Source organism: Gymnodraco acuticeps, unplaced genomic scaffold (assembly GCF_902827175.1).
Source record: "Gymnodraco acuticeps unplaced genomic scaffold, fGymAcu1.1, whole genome shotgun sequence".
In the NCBI taxonomy this organism is placed as follows: Eukaryota; Metazoa; Chordata; class Actinopteri; order Perciformes; family Bathydraconidae; genus Gymnodraco; species Gymnodraco acuticeps.
The window spans coordinates 2,348,390-2,370,104 of NW_022989867.1; the positions used below are offsets into that span (position 1 = coordinate 2,348,390).

At 43.8% G+C, this 21,715-nt stretch overlaps 1 protein-coding gene across 1 annotated transcript in view; it reads left to right on the top strand.

Annotated features, from left to right (window-relative positions):
* The window catches only part of tead1a (TEA domain family member 1a), a 57,988-nt gene that overhangs the window by 33,571 nt on the left and 2,702 nt on the right, over positions 1 to 21,715 (top strand). Inside the window, 8 exon segments of the mRNA XM_034196597.1 lie at positions 12,065 to 12,196; positions 12,510 to 12,559; positions 13,030 to 13,045; positions 13,047 to 13,087; positions 15,001 to 15,133; positions 17,230 to 17,403; positions 20,610 to 20,750; positions 21,199 to 21,351. Coding sequence (XP_034052488.1) covers positions 12,065 to 12,196; positions 12,510 to 12,559; positions 13,030 to 13,045; positions 13,047 to 13,087; positions 15,001 to 15,133; positions 17,230 to 17,403; positions 20,610 to 20,750; positions 21,199 to 21,351 — 840 coding nt within the window.

Sequence of the window (21,715 nt, forward strand, 5' to 3'; positions counted from 1 at the left end):
TTACACATGAGGACTTAGTGTAAATGTTCGGTGTGGAGCTTTTTGCCCTAAGGCAGCAGCCCCCCCCCCATTCTTCTTTTGCTCACCGCTCTACACTGTTGTTGCTATGACTTCCTTCCCCGGCCACAAGCCAGAGCACCACACCCAAACTAACACGCATAGAGGAAGGTATACGACATCAATCCCCTGCTTCATCACTGGGAGACTGTTTAAAGCAAAACGTGGGCTTTAGACATGGATACACATGGTTGGACACTTATTAGTGTTTGATTTTGCGGTGGTTAGAAAAGCAAAACAAGGTCAAACTCTTTAACCCTGTGTGGGCCACTTCCAGTAGAGCCTCTTGGTGTCTGAAAGGCTTACATTCTACATAATGACAAACAGGTTATAGGACCTTGTAAATAGTAATAGTATTTATGGAGATTTCCTCTTTTTTTAGCAGTTGTTTATTGTCTGAAAAGCAGTTTTTAGATCTTGAGTTCCATTTAAATGTCCAAAGTGACAAATCTCTAGGTGCCCATGCTACTTTTCCCAGTGTTGTGCTATGGTACCGCTCCATTTTTGGCAGCCAGTTTACTCACGTTTCAGTTAGACAATTTGCATAATCAAAAGATGCAGGAGGCGCCAATCTGATACCAACCATTCAGATAATGTCAACTAGGAGGAATATGACAATCATTATTTTACCCCCAGGCCCTTGTTTCTCTAGCTTTTCAATGTAATAATTTACGATTCTCTTGAATGTATGGGTCCAGAATGTAAAGTGTGTTCATGATGACGGTGATGAAGGTTATAACACAGTTGGAATGCAGGACAAAAGATAAAAAAGGATACAATAGCAAAAGTGCAATGTAGCAGAATACAAATGTATCGTACACAACTGTATATTTAAAGCATGTTATCTCTAGATCAAGCTTGTTCAAATACAATACAAATAATTGTGAACTGATAACATTTGATAAAATAGGGATTACAACCTTATTGTATTACATTGAAGAGGCCCCATTTAGCTTTTTGGGGTTCCCCCTTTACTGTTATATAGGTTTTTGTGCAATTCAATGGTCAGTGAAGGCTAAAATCCTAAATTGGGTAGCACTCCAACACATTGTACATGTTAGCTAAGGGGCGGGACAGCTCTAAGCGTTTGACCAATCAATCAATCAATCAATCAATCAATCAATCAATCAATCAATCAATCAATCAATCAATCAATCAATGTTTATTTATATAGCTCAATATCACAAATGTTACATTTGTCTCAGTGGATTTCACAGTTTGTACAGAATATCAGTATGACAATACGACACCCTCTGTCCTTAGACCCTCACATCATACAAGGAAACACTTCCGAAGAAAACCCACAGTTTAAAGGGGAGAAACCTCAGGGAGAGCAACAGAGGAGGTTATCCCTCTCCCAGGACGGACAGACGTGCAATAGATGCCGTGTGTAAATCAAAGAGATAATACATTTACAACATAGGTAGTCCAAATGTTTGGAAATGCATGTGGCTATAATAAGAAGATGAATCCACGAGGATGTCAACAGTCCTGTGGGAGCCATCAGTGAAGTAGTATGATGAGTCAGGTAGGACCGCAGAGACAGGTTCAGCCAAGACTCGAAATCCAGGACTCAGGATCCAGGGCTCGCGATCCAGGACTCAGGACCACAGCAACAGGATCAGTCACGACTCAGGATCTCGCCGTAGATAGACACCAAAAATAAATTTGGGGAAGCTGGGTTATTCGGAACATGAGAGTACACAGGTATAGACAAAGAGAAGGAAGAAGTAAGATGTCCCCCGACAAACTAAGCCTATAGCAGCAAAACTAGGGGCTGAATCTAATCAGCCCTAACTATAAGCTTTATCAAAAAGGAAGGTCTTACGCGCACTCTTAAAAAACGGATAGGGTGTCTGCCGCCCGAACACAAACTGGAAGCTGATTCCACAAATGTGGAGCTTGATAAGAAAAGGCTCTGGCTCCCATTGTACTTTTAGAGACTCTAGGAACAACCAACAACCCTGCATTCTTGGAACGCAATGCCCTAGTAGGACAGTAGGGTATAATGAGTTCTTTAAGGTAAAATGGCACCTGCCCATTAAGGGCTTTGTAGGCGAGAAGAAGAATTTAAAATTCTATCCTGTGTTCTATAGGGAGCCAGTGTAACCAGCCAGAACAGGAGTAATGTGGTCCCTTTTCCTAACTCTGGTTAGTACACGAGCTGCAGCATTTTGAATCAGCTGAAGCGACTTGACTGACTTCTTGGTACACTCTGATAATAAGGAGTTACAATAATCCAGCCTTGAAGTAACAAATACATGGACTAGTTTCTCTGCATCGTTTTGAGGCAAGATATGCCTGATTTTTGCAATGTTACGTAGATGGAAGTAGGCGGTCCTTGAAATTGATTTTATGTGGGCGTTAAAGGATAAATCCTGATCAAATATAACACTAAGATTCCTTACAGTCTCACTGGAGGCCAAATTAATGCCATCCATAGTTAGTATATCTTTAGATAATTTTTTTCGTAGATTCTTTGGGCCGAGTACAATAACTTCAGTTTTGGTCGTGTTTAACATCAAAAAGTTTAAAGTCATCCACGTTTTTAAGTCCTTGAGGCAGTCTTGAATTTTATTTAGATGATTAATTTCATCAGGCTTGATTGATAAATATAGTTGAGTATCATCCGCATAACAAGGACAATTTATGATTCCTTATAATATTGCCTAACGGAAGCATATATAATGTGAACAAAATAGGTCCAAGCACTGAGCCCTGTGGCACTCCATGGCTAACTTTGGTTTGCATGGAAGATTCATCGTTGACACGTACAAACTGAGAGCGTTCAGATAGATAGGACCTAAACCAGCCTAAAGCAGTTCCCTTTATGCCAACTAAGTGCTCTAGTCTTTGCAATAAGATGTCATGGTAGATAATATCAAATGCTGCACTCAGATCGAGCAAGACAAGAATAGAGACAAGTCCTTTGTCTGAGGCTATTAGAAGGTCATTTGTGACTTTAACAAGAGCTGTCTCTGTGCTATGATGTGTTCTAAAGCCAGACTGAAAATATTAAAAATAAATCATTGTTTTTTATCGCTGCTACAACCCGCTGCTGCAGATACACTCTTTACAACATCAGGAAGATACGTCCCCAGCTGACCCAGAAAGCGACGCAATTTCTGGTCCAGGCTCTCGTCATCTCACGCCTAAACTACTGCAACTCCCTCCTGGCTGGTCTACCTGCATGTGCCATCCGACCTCTGCAGCTTATCCAGAATGCAGCGGCTCGTCTGGTCTTCAACCTTCCTAAATTCTCCCACACCACGCCGCTCCTCTGCTCCCTTCACTGGCTTCCAGTAACTGCTAGAATCCACTTCAAGACACTGGTACTTGCGTACCACGCTGTGAATGGATCTGGCCCTTCCTACATCCAGGACATGGTTAAACTGTACACCCCAGCGCGTGCACTACGCTCTGCATCAGCCAAACAGCTCGCTGCACCCGCAATGTGAGGGGGGCCCAAGTTCCCATCAGCAAAAACACGTGGGTTTGCTATCCTGGCTCCAAAATGGTGGAATGAGCTCCCCATTGAAATCAGGACAGCAGATAGCTTGCACATCTTCCGGGGGAGACTGAAAACCCATCTCTTTCGACTCCACTTCAAGCGAAATAATTACTAACAAAGCACTTATCAGACTGGCTTATCTAAAGCCAGTTGAGTAGCACTTGACATGTTTTAGCTCTTGAAACCTGATGTAGGCTACTTATATGATTCTGTTTTCTTGTAGTTTGTATCTTCTTGGTTGAATGCACTTATTGTAAGTCGCTTTGGATAAAAGCGTCAGCTAAATGTAATGTAATGTAATATTTTGCGACTGCTTTCTCAATCATTTTTGAGAGGAACGGAAGATTAGAAATAGGTCTATAATTGGCTAAAACCTCTGGATCGAGGTTGTGCTTTTTCAGAAGAGGTTTTATCACTGCTACTTTCAATGATTGTGGAACATAGCCTGATAATAAAGACATATTCATAATATTTAATAAATAAGTGTTAATTAATGCAAAAACTTCCATTAAAAATCGGGTCTAAGATACACGTTGATGGTGTAGAAGAGAGAATCATTGAATTTAATTGTTCAAGGTTTATGGCTGAAAAGCATTCCAATTTTCTATCTAGTATAATATTATAACTTACATTTCCGGGAGCTGTTGGTAACACTATACTAGTCAAAGGCAAGAGGTCATTAATTTTGTTTCTAAGAGTAACAATTTTATCATTAAAAAAGCACATAAAATCATTACTACTGAGTGGTATGGGAATAGAAGGCTCAATCGAGCTATGGCTCTCTGTCAGCCTGGCTACAGTGCTGAAAAGAAATCTTGCATTATTCTTATTCTCGTCCATTAATGAAGAGTAAGCACCTCTCGCTTTACGCAGTAATATGCCAAATTAAACGAGATTCTTCAAGTTTGGTGGAACGCCATATCACAACAGAGCCGGCCAGCTAACCGATCAGAGCAGACTGGGCTCTGGTTTCAATTAAGTTTTTCCATTAATTAGCACTTCTTTATTAAATATTATGAATATGTCTTTATTATCAGGCTATGTTCCACAATCATTCAAAGTAACAGTGATAAAACCGCTTCTTAAAAAGCACAACCTCGATCCAGAGGTTTTAGCCAACTATAGACCTATTTCTAATCGTCCGTTCCTCTCAAAAATTCTTGAGAAAGCAGTCGCAAAACAGCTGTGTGATTACTTAAAAAACAATGATTTATTTGAAGATTTTCAGTCTGGCTTTAGAACACATCATAGCACAGAGACAGCTCTGGTTAAAGTCACAAATGACATTCTAATAGCCTCAGACAAGGGACTTGTCTCTATTCTTGTCTTGCTCGATCACAGTGCTGCATTTGATACTATCGACCATGATATCTTATTGCAAAGACTAGAGCACTTAGTTGGCATACAGGGAACTGCTTTAGGCTGGTTTAGGTCCTATCTATCTGAACGCTCTCAGTTTGTACGTGTCAACGATGAATCTTCCACGCAAACCAAAGTTAGCCATGGAGTGCCACAGGGCTCGGACCTATTTTGTTCACATTATATATGCTTCCGTTAGGCAATATTATAAGGAATCATTCTGTAAACTTTCATTGTTATGCGGATGATAGTCAACTATATTTATCAATCAAGCCTGATGAAATTAATCATCTAAATAAAATTCAAGACTGCCTCAAGGACTTAAAAACGTGGATGACCTTAAATGTTTTGATGTTAAACACGACCAAAACTGAAGTTATTGTACTCGGCCCGAAGAATCTACGAAACAAATTATCTAAAGATATACTAACTATGGATGGCATTAATTTGGCCTCTAGTGAGACTGTAAGGAATCTTGGTGTTATATTTGATCAGGATTTATCCTTTAACGCCCACATAAAATCAATTTCAAGGACCGCCTACTTCCATCTACGTAACATTGCAAAAATCAGGCATATCTTGCCTCAAAACGATGCAGAGAAACTAGTCCATGCATTTGTTACTTCAAGGCTGGATTATTGTAACTCCTTATTATCAGGTTGTACCAAGAAGTCAGTCAAGTCACTTCAGCTGATTCAAAATGCTGCAGCTCGTGTATTAACCAGAGTTAGGAAAAGGGACCACATAACTCCTGTTCTGGCTGCCTTACACTGGCTCCCTATAGAACACAGGATAGAATTTAAAATTCTTCTTCTCGCCTACAAAGCCCTTAATGGGCAGGCGCCATCTTACCTTAAATAACTCATTATACCCTACTGTCCTACTAGGGCATTGCGTTCCAAGAATGCAGGGTTGTTGGTTGTTCCTAGAGTCTCTAAAAGTACAATGGGAGCCAGAGCCTTTTCTTATCAAGCTCTACATTTGTGGAATCAGCTTCCAGTTTGTGTTCGGGCGGCAGACACCCTATCCGTTTTTAAGAGTGCGCTTAAGACCTTCCTTTCTGATAAAGCTTATAGTTAGGGCTGATTAGATTCAGCCCCTAGTTTTGCTGATATAGGCTTAGTTTGTTGGGGGACATCTTACTTCTTCCTTCTCTCTGTCTATACCTGTGTACTCTCATGTTCCGATTAACCCAGCTTCCCCAAATGTCTGAATTTTCGGTGTCTATATACGCCGGGATCCGGAGTCATGGATGATCCTGCGGTCCTGTGTCCTGGATCGCGAGCCCTGGATCTTGAGTCGTGGCTGTGGTCCTGGATCATAGGTCCTGGATGGATATCCTCATGGATTCATCTTCCTATTATACACACATGCATTTCCAAACATTTGGACTACCTATGTTGCAAATGTATTATCTTTTCAATTTACACACGGCATCTATTGCACGTCTGTCCGTCCTGGGAGAGGGATCCCTCCTCTGTTGCTCTCCCTGAGGTTTCTCCCATTTTTCCCTTTAAACTGTGGGTTTTCTTCAGAAGTTTTTCCTTGTACGATGTGAGGGTCTAAGGACAGAGGGTCTAAGGACAGAGGGTGTCGTATTGTCATACTGATATTCTGTACACACTGTGAAGACCACTGAGACAAATGTAACATTTATGATATTGGGCTATATAAATAAACATTGATTGATTGATTGACTGGGCTCTGGTTTCAGACAGAGGGTGAAAAGAGGTGCTGCAGCACAGGCAGGATGAGAAAAATAAAGACCTTTTTAAACATTAAAGCATGGAGACATGTCACAGGAGAGACACTAAATACAAATATGAACCTGGAAATTTGCATAATTATAGGGCCCTTTTAACACTTTAATATTGGACCATAAATTAATACAAAAAGAAACATGTGAAATATATATATATATGTTGTGGTGCCGAGAGACGGGAGTCGGAGGCGGGGTATCAAAGTTACAAGCTCTACTTTTATTTAGCATCGGAACACACATGTAAACAACTTCATGCCCGGGAAGCGAAGACCGGCGGAAACAGGAAGTCCGGCTCACTCAAATGTCCGTGCGGAACAATACCCCAACCCATAGATCCGTGGGTGAATAATGTCAATCACCACACAAGCCCCCCCAGTATTCACCCATAGTCAAAATCCTCGTGCCTGGGAGGAAGTACCACCCGACCACGGCGCGTACGGACCACAGGGGCCGAGGAGGGCGGGGCCGCAGGCGAGGGCAGGGGCGCCAACGAGGGCCTCCCCACAGGGGGCGGGCCATGGGAGGGCGGCGCCGACGTGGGGGCAGAGCCAACTCCAACGGCCTGGAAATGTCCACGTGAGCAGGCTTAATCCGATCAACGGACACAGTCTCAGGCCTGCCACCAACGTCCACCACCAGGCTCTTGTCCCCGTGACGTATGACCCTGAACGGACCGTCGTAAGGGGGCCGCAGGGGACCGCGGTGGGCGTCGTGGCGAATAAAAACGAAATCGGCCGACCGTAATCCGGGGGACATCCGGAAAGCTGGGTTACTGTGCTGCGACGTGGGGACGGGCGTGAATGTCCCGGCGGTCTCCAGCAGGGAGGAGCGCTGCCCGGCTGCAGACCAGGGCACAGTGGCGGTGGGAATGAATTCCCCAGGGACCCGTAGCGTCTGACCATAGACGAGCTCCGCCGACGAGGACTGCAGGTCTTCTTTGGGGGCACACCTGAGGCCGAGCATAACCCATGGGAGCTTATCCACCCAGTTGCCGTCTATCAAGCCGGCACGCAGTGACGCCTTCTTGGACCGGTGAAACCGCTCACACAATCCGTTAGCCTGGGGGTGATATGCAGTGGTGCGGTGCAGCTTGACCCCCAAACCCACAGCAACAGCGTTCCACAGCTCCGAGGTGAACTGAGAACCGCGGTCAGAGGAGAGGTCAGACGGGGTCCCGAATCGCGCCACCCACGTGCCGATGAAAGCGCGGGCGACGTCGGAAGCTGATGTCGAGGCGAGGGGAACGGCCTCGGGCCAGCGGGTCGTCCTGTCCACCATCGTAAACAGGTAAGTGAAACCGTGAGAGGGGGGAAGCGGACCTACGAGGTCGACATTGACATGGTCAAACCTCCTCTCAGGAACCGCAAAAAGTTAAAAAGGGGCCCTAGTATGGCGGTGGACTTTGGCCCGTTGACAGGCCACGCACGAGTCGACCCAGGACCTCACGTCCTTCTTAAGCCCCTGCCACACGAACTTCTGTGACAACAACTTCACGGACGGCTTCCTACCGGGGTGGGAAAGATTGTGAACCGCCTCAAAAACGGGTCGACGCCAGTCCGCAGGGACCAGCGGTTGAGGCTGGCCCGTGGAGACGTCACACCACAGCTTTGCGCCAGAGTCACCGACCGTGACCTCCTCCAGGCGTAATCCCGTGACCGAGGCCTTGAGGGTCTGGACCCCGTGGTCAGCGCCCATGCGGAGGTAATCGAGGCCCAGCTGCACAGCTCCGATGACCGCTCTGGAGAGGCAGTCCGCGACCACGTTAGCCTTGCCAGCGATGTGTCGTATGTCCGTGGTGTACTCGGAGATGTACGAAAGCTGGCGTTGCTGTCGGGCGGACCACGGCTCGGCCACCTTGGACATGCAGAAGGTCAGTGGCTTGTGATCCACGAACGCCGCAAACTCCCGGCCTTCCAGCAGGAAACGGAAGTGGCGAACCGCCAAATAGAGACCAAGGAGTTCTCTGTCGAAAGCGCTATACTTAAGCTCCCTGGGAGTCAACTGGCGACTAAAAAAGGCGAGCGGTTGCCAGGCGCCGTCGACCCATTGTTCATGCACCACGCCCACTGCGTAGTCAGACGCGTCGGTGGTGATAGCGATGGGGGGCCCTGTGTGACGGGTGAGCCAACATGGCGGCTTCGCTCAGGGCGGCTTTGGTGGCGTTGAAAGCGACCCTCCCTTTCAGCCGTCCAGTCTATGGCCTGGCCGGGGGATTTGTCCCTGAGGGCCTCGTACAGCGGGCGCATGGTGTGGGCCGCCCGGCGGATGAACCGGTGATAAAACGTCACCATCCCGAGGAACTCTCGGAGCGCCCGAGCTGTAGGCGGTCGTGGAAAGGCAGACACGGCCTCCACTTTCGACGGGAGGGGGGCGGCCCCGTCCTTGCTGATGAGGTGCCCGAGGAAATGGATGGAGGACAACCCGAACTGACACTTCACCGGGTTGATAATCAGGCCGTGTTGGTTGAGCCTCGCGAAAAGGACCCGGAGATGTGCCTGGTGCTCTTCGGAGGAGGAGCTGGCGACCAGGATGTCGTCTAAATAAACGAAGATGAATGGCATGTCTCTGAGCGCTGAATCCATCAGCCGCTGAAAGGACTGAGCTGCGTTCTTAAGTCCAAACGGCATACGCAGGAACTCGAAAAGCCCAAACGGCGTAATTACCGCAGTTTTGGGGACGTCCGAGGGGTGCACCGGAACCTGGTGGTAGCCCCGCACCAGATCCACCTTGGAGAAAACCAGCTTGCCCGCCAGGTGTGCAAAGAAGTCCTGGATGTGAGGGACCGGGTAGCGGTCTGGCGTAGTGGCGTCGTTAAGGCGGCGGTAGTCACCACACGGTCGCCAGCCACCGGCTGATTTAGGGACCATGTGAAGCGGCGAAGCCCAAGGGCTGTCTGAGCGGCGGATGATGCCCAGACGCTCCATGTTGACGAACTCTGACTTGGCGACTGCCAGCATGTCAGGGTTGAGCCGCCGGACCCTAGCGTAGACAGGGGGGCCTTCAGTGTCAATGTGGTGCTCTACCCCATGTTTGGTAGTGGCAGCGGAAAAGGTGGGCTGCGTCAAGTCGGGAAACTCACTGAGAAGGTGCTGGAACTTGTCGCCCTGTGAGAGTGAGCTGGAGAGCCCGCTGAATGACGCCTCGCCGCGGGTACACGTGAACGAGGCAAACGTCAGTGCGTCCACCAGGCGGCTGTTCTTGACGTCCACCAGCAGTCCGTGAGCGCACAGGAAGTCTGCGCCGAGGAGAGCGAAGGAGATATCAGCCGTGACGAAATCCCACTTAAACCGCTGACCCTCGAAGCACAGGTCCACTGTCTTTGTGCCATAGGTGCGAATAGGGGTGTCGTTAGCGGACGTTAAAGGTGGGCCGTGGCCTCCACCGGCAGCGTCCTCCATGGTAGCCGGCAGGACGCTCCGCTGGGCTCCTGTGTCACAAAGGAGTCTGCGACCAGAGAGGGTGTCCCTGATGAACAGGAGCCGGTTGGATGTGCCCACGCTCGCGGCCACTACCGAGCGCAGGCCTTGGCGTTTCCCGTTACCTTGTAGGTAAAGGGAGGACGGCACATCTTCGCTTTCGCCCCATAGCGTGCATGGTAATAGCACAGGCCAGGGCTGGAGTTGCTGACGTCGGCCCCGGAGCTTCTGCTAGGTGGCATGCCTGTACCAGGGAAGGTGCCGCTGCGTGTCGGGGCCAGCACCTCCAGGGCAAAACGCTGGGTTGCCAGGAAGAACCGGTCAGCTTCTTCGGCCAAAGCGCGGGGCTCAGTAATAGCCGTGTTAGCGAGCGCTGTCTGTACATGCGGCGGCATGTGCCGAAGAAACAGTTCTATGAACAAAAAAGTAGGTTCTTCCGTACCCAGCAGGCTGAGCATCATCTCCATGTGGTCAGAAGGCTTGTTGTCCCCCAGGCTATGAATAGCGAGCAGGCGTCGGGCCCGTTCCGACCGCGACAGCTCGAAAGTCTTTAGCAGGAAAGCCTTGAACGCTGCATATTTATCCTGGGCAGGAGGAGATGTAATAAAGCCCACCGTCCAGGTCGCAGTGGAGCTCCCCAGCGCCCAAACGACGTGAAAATAGCGTGCTGCGTCGTCAGCCACTCCGCGGAGGGCGAACTGAGCCTCCGCCTGAGCGAACCATGCAGCTGCAAATGTCTCCCAAAACTCCGGCAGTTTGAAAAAAACGGCGTTACTTGCCATGCTCGGTTCAGTCTCGGATCCTTCAACAAGACTTATGTCGGGGGCACCAATGTGGTGCCGAGAGACGGGAGTCGGAGGCGGGGTATCAAAGTTACAAGCTCTACTTTTATTTAGCATCGGAACACACATGTAAACAACTTCATGCCCGGGAAGCGAAGACCGGCGGAAACAGGAAGTCCGGCTCACTCAAATGTCCGTGCGGAACAATACCCCAACCCATAGATCCGTGGGTGAATAATGTCAATCACCACAATATATAATATATATATGTATACAATAATTCCCAGGGCTATAGCTTAGATTTTAAAGTTGCTGATTTTGTCCAACACATATTTCCGATACCAAAGATATTCCACTGTTGTCCAAAAGGTATTACAAATATATAAATTTGACATACTGTTGCACTGGTTGACAGAAGTTGTTGTGGTTGGGTAGGGCTGAACGATATATCGTGTCATGCGCGATATTCACATCGCAGGGACGTGCAATTTTCTTACTTTTTTTATTTTTATTTTTTCATTTTTATTTTTTAGGACGTGCGATATTAAATTGGCAAATTAACTCAAACATATTATGTTACAATTATTTTTGCTGCTTGCTTCAAAAGGAAAACTTGCGCGGCTCTCATGTCAGGGGTACTTGAGTGAGTGACATGCAGGCTCTGCATGCACAGCAAACCACCAATCACAATCATTCTTGATCAGATCACAGCAGGCCCGCCCTGCTAGTTTGCAGACGATCAAAACACCGGTAAAAAATGAGCGAGGCACAGGAGGACAATACCGGCGAGAATGAAGATTTACTTCCAAAAAGAAAAGCAACATCTGCCATCTGGAACTATTTTGGATACAAAAAGGTTCTTCTCTTCTTCACAGATGAACCCCCTTATTTGAGGGTAAGCAACATGCATTATCATGACATGTTAGATCATGACTTAAGGTATGATGAGTCAACCAGTTAAGATCCAGACTTCCGTGACTGAAATCCTTCATCCGGTTAAATATAGTTAAAAAAAACGCAATATATATCGCAGTGGAAAAAAAATATATCGCAATGTCAGTTTTTTTTCAATATCGTGCAGCCCTAGTGTGGAGTGTGTGGGGCCAGAATGTAAACTATGTTCATGATGATGATAATGATGATAATATTGATGCTGATGATGTTAATCACCACGCAGGACCAGAATGCCAAGGAGAAGGCGCTGCAGAGCATCTCCTCCATGTCTTCGGCTCAGATCGTCTCAGCCACCGCCATACACAGCAAGCTCCTGCCTGGGATCGTACGGGCCAGCTTCCCCAGCAATGCACAGGTAACACACACACACACACACACACACACACACACACACCACACACACACACACACACACACACACACACCACACACACACACACACACACACACACACACACACACACACACACACACACACACACACACACACGCTATGTATTCTCTTCAATAGATACAGAAAACACAAGGACATCAATAACTGTAAAGCCATTTTTTGTGCATGGCCACATATGCTCTGTTTGAAGTCCCGGTGCAAATCTAACAACAAACAAACATTGTCCAGGTTTGCTGCCTTGGTCGTGTGTATTCATGTGTGTTGTTTTTCTTAGCTGTGGCAGGGGATGATTCCTGGAGGACAATCTAGCGCCGCCACTGAAGAGTAAGTCAAACTCAACTGGTACACTCATATCTAACGTAGTTTTACATTTTAAGCTTTGATATGGATTTATTTTTCTGAAAAATATCTCCTTTATCATTCTCCTCCTTTAGTTACTCATTCATACATATTATACAATGTACACCACTAGGCTGTCTCTTTGCATCCATACTGCTTTTCATATTTCTTACATTAGTATGCTCACACGGCTAGTGACTAGTGGGGACCATTGTGATAGAAGTTCAAACCCTTTTCCTTTCATTGCCAGCTGCCATTAAATGACCATGTGGTGATGATGATGATGATGATAATGGTAGTACAGTAAATGGGGCTTGTATAGCTTTTACTGAACCAAGAGACACTCTTGACTTCTGTGCTCCTGCTACAGAATTCCTTGCTGTATAATCTAGATACGTGAATGACCTACAATGCTGTCTCTTCTTCTTTCTCATGTCTGTCTGTGACTCTCTCAGTATTAAGCCATTCTCCTCAGCAAGCCTACTCTGTGCAGACAGCGGGGATCACCACAATTCTCAGGTGAGAGAAACCACTGTGCAATTATATCCTTTCTGTAAAGCAAACAGGCGGTCCTGCGTCCCTCCATTTAGGGCCCTGGCTCTCTACAGGGTTGTGGTTGGTCCTCTTTTTGATTTTGTCTTGTAAAGAGGTCAAACGAAAAAAGGTGTCATCTTACTTTTCTGGGAATTGAGATCCAGAAACCTTCCTGCAATTGCTGATTATAGTTATAGGTTTTGTCAAAATGTACTGTATGTTTCAGAGATTGTGACTTAAAATTAACATACATTTTCCCTACGGAATAAACATATACTGTATATCCTTGGTTTTACTTTTACAATTTTTTAAACAAGAAAAATATTTTTCTGTTTTTGTTAAAGCACCCCGACATTATTGTGAAATGTTGGTTTAGTTTGAAATGGTGGTACTTTAATATGCTGTCATTTGATTATATGCCTATCATTTCACTACAATGCAACACAGGCAACAAGCACTGGGATAGGTATTGATTTTTTCCCATATATAATTAAGAACTTCGTACCATGACTCCATAAATTACCTAGTGATATACGGAGTGCTAGAGTTGACTACAACTTGACCCTTTATGGAGAATATCCCCCTTACCTCTGTTATTTAGGAGGACCATTGTGCAGGAGCTGCTGATGACTCAGCGTGCTTTGTTATAAGATAAAAAACATTTAACACCTAGTAGGAAAAATCTGAGCAGGCTAGTCTTAACAAGTTAGCTATTTCTAGAAGAACAACTTTAGCAGGCTAGTCTAAATCAGTTGGCTGATTCTAGCAAGAAGATGTGTGCAGATTAGTCTGAAATAGTAAGCTAATTGTAGTGGGAAAATGTTAGCAAGCTAAACTAGCTAGGTATTCTAGTGGGGAAATAACAGGCTAGGCTAACTAGCTTTTGCACTACGCAATGAATATTGTTAGCATACCTTTGTAGCCTCAACTAATAACAGTGATGATGAATGTTTTTCATAGACAAACTGCTTACAGTTTTAAGTTAATAGCCAGTGCTCTCTGGGAAATACAAAAATGTCTTATAACAGTTTTACAGCCAGTATAACACCAGAGAGGGTCAGATTGTGTCTGAAAGCAAGTTAACCACCACAAACTGTATCCCCCTAGCTTTTGGGTTAGTGTTTTAACAATAACAACAAAAAACAGCTTTAGTATCGAAGCAGTTAAAAAATCTCAAACAAAAGTGAGGAGAATTACATTTTAAGTTTGATTTTGTTTAGGGCTTTTTCAGGGAGTTCAGATTGGCTCATATTACGCAAACTGCCCCTTTTCCCCCCTAAATTAATCAGCCATGTGGAACAAAAGACACCTTGTGGTTGTAGCAAAAGCGACAATCTTAAAAAGCCAAAACATTTGTAACTGAACTCCCCTTAATTGCCTGCTGATAGGTCCCCCAAACATTTTTAACAACTCATTGAGGTCACAGAGTTGTACATTTTACTCAAAATGATGGCAAACCGTCAAAAGCGAGAGGCTTTAAAAATATGGTGTCCCTGTACCTTTTACATCTACTTTGTTAACACTGCCCTTTCATCCTTCAAATCTCAGTCAGGCTTACATTTTAACACGATTATAGCGAAATAATAAATGCTTGAATAACCCCTGTTAAAGCTAGCATGATTGTACATGATGGTGGTTGGGAATGAAGTTGCTTTTAACCAGAGTGTGTGTTGGTGTGTGTGTGTGTGTTGTGTGTGTGGGGGTGTGTGTGTGTGTGTGGCTGTGTGTTGTGTGTGTGTGTGCTGTGGTGGTGGTTTGTGTTAGCTGTGTGTGTGTTTCCTGTGTGTTAGCTGTGTGTGTGTGTGTGTGTGTGTGTGTGTGTGTGTGTGTGTGTGTGTGTGTGTGTGTGTGTGTGTGTGTGTGTGTGTGTGTGTGTGTGTGTGTGTGTGTTGTCTAGGCTACGAGCCTCCTGCTGCAGCCCAAACACACAGAGAGCCAGCTTGGCATGGTCGCTCCATCGGCACCACCAAACTACGACTGGTAGAGTTTTCATCTTTCCTGGAGACACAGAGGGACCAGGAGGCAGTGAGTACAACACACACACACATGCACACACACCCACGGTCTGCAATAAGCTCTCCCTATTGTCCCATAAACAGAGATGACAGATAACCCCACAGCAGAGAACCGTGTTAAAGCCCTTTGTAGTATCCTAGTATGAATAACCTTTGTAAAGCTCTATCTCTGTGTCTGCTCACTCTATCCGTCATCCTGTCACACTGTGGACTCGCTGTCATTATTCTACCTTGGGCTCACAGACAGCTGGCATTCATCTTGTTACAACTGTTTGGACAGTTACAAACCTCAAACGGTTCTATGTTGACTTTAAAAATAGACTCTGTTGCCAATAGGGTCATGTTTCATGGATATTTTACATTGTAAATAAAGAGGCATTTGGCAATACAATTTATCATAGCATTTATGATACACAAAGATAAAGATGAGCACAGAGAGCACACACCTCCACAAAGGCCAATGATGCCTTCAAATGGTCCTCGGATGGCCCCATTTTCAGAGTTGGGAAGTTGTTCTTCTTACTTTTTGCATGTTTAAGAGCTTTAAATCCTAATGTCGTACATGGACGCAACACATAACATTCTAGTTCAAAACCACACTAGAGTGTTAAGGCGTTAACTTGCTGTTTTCTGAATGTATTGTTTATTGAGTTTACGTGCATTTTCTTGGTCAGGAACGACCATTCACTTATTAATCCTACACCACATGAATGCAGCACAAATGTCCAACCATTCGTTCAGCCATAACTCCCTAATATCCTGTGATTACTTTTATGAACATTTACCGATTGTAATGAACTTTCCTTGGATCTTCCTCCGTCTTTGCTGATGTTATTACAAGCTGCGACTGACACAAAATATGGCGGCGCTAGGATACAGTGACAGTCACTTGGTCCCCATGAATCTCCTAATATTATTGTCAGTGAAACATAACTTGTGTACTCACAACATTTTTAGGATCCGCTTTTAAATTGAATAGGTCCTTCCTTGGTCTGTGCTAGACCCTTCAACATTTCATATCAAAACAGCCAATAGTTTTTCACTATTCCTGCTCACAAACAAACTGTGCCTCTTTGGCAGTGGTATAAAGAAGTAGCTTGTTGCTTGTAAGAAGCTTAAGTAATACATTAGTACGATTTTATTTGACTTTAAACGTCTAGTCATCCAAGTTTGAACAGTGGCCTGTTGCTGTTTAAAATGGAACTATTTTAAATTGTATTTCTATCATGAAAGTAATACATAGGAGTGCTTTAAACCTTAGTCTACATTTTGCTCCCTAGTTTAAGTTTCTTTGTAGAGGTTTCTTGTAAACCTACAGTTATGGAAACATTCATTGTTTCTCACACTTCTATTATATATAATATTTTTGATTTACATTGCTTACATCAATGTTTGCAAATTAGCTGTCTTCTTCCTTGCTATCTTGGTGCATTACTACTTTTTTTATGCAGGAATCTGTTTCAGTTTCTCCATGTATGCTTGTGATTGTCAAAGCTCCATGGGACACCTTCCATTTGTGAGATGTGGGGAGGGACAGCTATGTCGCCACGACCTGTCTCCCGTTGACTCCAGTTAACTTTTTTTTCCTCAACAATCATAAGACGATACAACACAGTCCTACATTTAAGACAAAACCTATTAAAAAAACAGAAATAAAACAGACACACAAACAAATCTAGCAGGAGTAGATAATCTCTCCTATGACAAAATGGACATCAGTTTCTCAATAACCTTTTAAAAAAATGTTTTTGTTTTGTTTTCTGTAATATCGTGAGGCGCACAGTATACAATACAATTTGAATAGCGTGTCTGCATACATAATTGGAGTCTAATCCCCAAATTAAGATGATATGGATTTCGAGGTGTGTCTTCCCCATAATGCATGGGACATATATGTTTAAGACTGTCAAATCTCATGAATTAAGGGCTTTTTGTTCAAATAAAATTGGTTGACCAATTTATCCGAATGAAGCCCATTCTACACAAAATACTATGTTGTTTCTGTCTTTCTTTTGCGGTTTTCTATCCCATATTGAGATCAGCTGTTTTTTATCAACCCATTTTCCGCCTCAATCCTTGGCTAATTCAAAGTTTTCCTCCCCTCAGTATAACAAGCACCTGTTTGTGAACATCAGCCAGAACAACCCGAGCTACAGCGACCCCATGCTGGAGTGTGTGGACATCAGACAGATCTACGACAAGTTCCCCGAGAAGAAAGGGGGCCTGAAAGAGCTGTTCGCCAAGGGCCCGCAAAACGCTTTCTACCTGATCAAGTTCTGGGTGAGCAGACAAACACTTACCTACTTCCTGTTCATGCAAGAATTTTATTTCATTTCAATCCCATTCTATATTCATTTGACGTAATTGAGGCCTCACAGACATTGGCAGAGACTTTTTGATTTTGTTATTGTCTCCACCTTATACCTTGAGTTTTTCACCCAGTGCCATGTCTTTGTCTGTATGTGTTTGTGTGTGTGTGTGTGTGTGTGTGTGTGTGTGTGTGTGTGTGTGTGTGTGTGTGTGTGTGTGGGGGGCCGTGTGGGTGCCGTGTGTGTGTTTGTTCTGTCTTCCCACCTGGGATATGGAGGTGGTGGGTTGATGAAAGCACAGTCGCTTTGTTTTGAACACCTGCTCACCTCCTGACTCACAGGTTGCTCTCTGTCTCCACCTGTGTGTGTGTGTGTGTGTGTGTGTGTGTGTGTGTGTGTGTGTGTGTGTGTGCATGTCTGTCTGTGTGTCTTTGTCTGTCTCTCCCTTACGAGTCAAGGACTTTAGAAAATATCCCTGCAACATAATTCATCCCATGTTTGTCTATTCATAAACTTCAGAGTAATATTCACAGTCTCTAAAGACTTTATAACTTTTTTCACGGTTGACGTGAAAAGACAGAATTGATTCTGATCTGCCTGTCTGGTAGGTCTGAGACTTCCTACCTCAAGGAACTATTTTGTATGTCTCACATTTCATCCATGTTTGCGATCTTTTGGATTATACAGTGAAAGTAGGGGTAGATTTACAAATACAATTCTAAAAGTTATTTTTAAATAACTGCTTCCTGGTATCAGACAAAAATATATTTTTCAGGGGACTCATCCTGCTGGAGACAAGGGGTTTTTATTAATGCCAATTATTAACAGAGCTTTTGAAACTGCGATATTATTCTTTTTAAATTAAATAAATATGGTCATAGAGAGAGTAATGTATTTTAGATTTAATTTAAGTGTACTTTAGCTAGGCCTACTACTACTACCAAAAATGACTTTTTTTAAATGTATATATTTGTTTGAAAAAAGGAGAGAACTGAAAACACATATTACAAGACTTTATTTCATTATGAAATACATTTATGTAATGGAAATTATTACCCTTTCTTCTACGCTACATGAAAACAGATTTCCGTAATATTGGGCTAACTGGGGACAATACTTTAGTCGCATGAATGCAATCATCAGAAGTAAATAGCTAATGTGAATGTAAGGCTATAAACAAACTACTCTAAAGGCTTCACGTCCCCAACGCTAAGCTAAAGGCGACTAACGTTCAGCAGGATGACGGGTAGTAGTCTCCTTCAACCACTTGTTAGCAACCGCCTTTTTAAAGACAAATAGACGCTTCGTAATAGTATTTATTTAGCTTTTTACTGACATATCCCTTTCTTGTATAACAAAATGTGAACATCTCTTTAGCTTCTACCACAGATCTTATTTCAGGCATCAAACCAAAAATTAATAAAAAAGGGTTGAAAAAAAATGCTCAGAACTAATCAAATGCTGACTCATTTTCAGGGTCAAGGACTCATCCCTGCACCACTTTATTGTAGCTCACGTTGCAGCAGACAATGCATGGTTTGAACAAATTCCTTTCACCTTTACACGTGTGTTTTTGCTTAGATAAGACGACACCACGAGTCTTTGAAGGATATCACCTTTTGCTAAAGCCCCATGCATACCGCTTCAGTGCAGAAATCCAAAGCTTGACAGGCTTGCTGTGGCTAGTTACGGTTGCTAACCTATTATTGGACGATCCCTTTTGGGGGCGGGGTTTAACAAATGGTTAATTATCAGGGCGCTGGACAGTGTGAACGAAGCTGTGAGGTTGTCAGCAGTAAAATCATGCAGGGGACGACAGAAGCCTGCAGGCCAGTGAAGTGGGTTCACTATACAATGAAGAAGAGATGAGACGTGCTTGTAGCATGACAACAAACAAAGAGAGTGTGTGTGTGTGTGTGTGTGTGTGTGTGTGTGTGTGTGTGTGTGTGTGTGTGTGTGTGTGTGTGGTGTGTTGTGTGTGTGTGTGTGTGTGTGTGTGTGTGTGTGTGTGTGTGTGTGTGTGTGTGTGTGTGTCTCTGAATTTAATTAAAAAGCTCTCTGATCTACCACAATGGAGCATGTTTTCTGATCATCTGCAGCTGCTTTATAGAGCATATATGTTGGTGTGTGTGAGTATGAGTGAATGGATGTACAAGGGCTTGACTTAGCATATGGAGTGTGTGTTTATTCTCAGCCCTGAGACACATGTTGCTCCTTATAGAACTCATTATAAACCCTTCTCCATGTCTCTCAGCCTGTCATCCAGGTGCAACATGTTCTCAGTGATTACATTTGAAATGACACATAGTTAAACAGGAACCATTTCTACCCTGTTGTATCTTCCAGTACAGTGAATACTTGCAAAGGTTCCATAGGGGGCCTTATTTTGTATTTAGTGGTTTTCCCTTTCCTGTAGTGTTTTATAGCCGTGCAAGGCAAGTTTATTTATAGAGCACCTTTCAACACAAGGCAATTCAAAGTGCTTTACAAAAAGGAAAAACATTAACGGCATTAAGAAATAGTGCAGCAGAAACACATTTTAAAATGGCATTTAAAAACAGTCATTAATATAGGTGTTTTTGCATTTAAATGGCAAAAATCCTAAAGTTCCCTCACAGGTACTCAAAAATGCATTAAAGTACTCAAAAACGCATTACAGATATCTTTTAAAATTCATAAATAATAAAAACAACATTTAAAATAAAACACAAATGATTAATTACACTGAAAGCAGCTCTAAATTGATTTGTGACAAAGATAGGAATCGAGTTTTGTTCAAACCCTTTTAAAAGCAGTCTGGGATGGAAGAAGAAATCACATCAGCTCCCTCAGAACCTGGACAAATACAATCATATATGCATATCTGATCTCACTACTAGTAAATATATCTGTAATATTTAGATTTGGATGAACCAACCTTTAAAATATTTCAGGTGAAAATAGTTAAAAAAAAAGTAAATGCATATTATATCTGATTTTAAATTGACAATGACAATATATGTATATCATGAGAAATATGAGTGTGGGCCCAGGTTTTAGAACAGACCAGCAGAGGGCACTGGTTCTACTTTGCTCTCATGTTTCTGTGGATTGATTAGACTGTTTGGTAATAAACGTTGAAATGTTACACTCTCGTTAATGGTGTACTTTTTACATTTATTTCTGTGTTGTTGTCAGGCGGACCTGAGTTCTAATGTGCAGGACGACCCGGCAGCGTTCTATGGAGTCACCAGCCAATACGAGAGCTCGGAGAACATGACCATCACCTGCTCCACCAAGGTCTGCTCCTTCGGCAAGCAGGTGGTCGAGAAGGTTGAGGTGAGGAGGAGTTCAAATGATTGTGGTCAGAAATACTGTATGAGATTGTTTCAGACTTACAGATGCATAAACAACATGCCTTTTGGGATTGAGATATTTCAGGAAACAGGTGCACAGAGTTGTGATAAATCATAGCACGACGCACTCCAAACATTTTATAAGATCCCGAATAGCAACTTTCTCCCTGGTAAATACAAAATATTTAACAACTTTGTACCACAGGCTTTCAGTTCAAATTTGTAATGATAAATCCTAATGACATTAAATAAACCTTTATGACATCATTAGTATTACTTTGTGAGGTGACACAGTATTCCACAGCCACATGAGACATTATAATTGATTTTCTTACAGGATTGGCTAATAACTAGTAAACCTATTCATATGTGTACTTAAACAAAATGGTGGACTTCTTCTTAACTATCTAATTTCTTTCTTTCTCTCTTAGACGGAGTACGCACGGTTTGAAAATGGCCGCTTCATTTACAGAATCAGCCGCTCTCCGATGTGTGAATACATGATCAACTTCATCCACAAGCTCAAACACCTTCCTGAGAAATACATGATGAACAGCGTGCTGGAGAACTTTACTATTCTGCTGGTGAGGACTTCTGTCAGTCTCAATTTGCTATTTGAAGTGCATCCTAATGCAAAGTATGGCCAAATGCAATGCACTCTGAGCAACTGGATATTGTTGTTAGAAGTGTACACGTGGAACACTGTATCCTTAGTTTATGATACTCAACGATTACATATTAGCTTAACAACGGAAGTTGCGCGACCAGCATTATAAAAATCAAAGTCATACATGTGGGTCTTATCATAGCCTATTTAATAAACACACCACTGTAAGACATAGATAGATAGATTCAACTTATTGTCATTACACAGTACAGGTACCATGTAATGAAACGGTTTCTCTGCATTTGACCCATCCTAGTGTTAGGAGCAGTGGGCTGCCATTA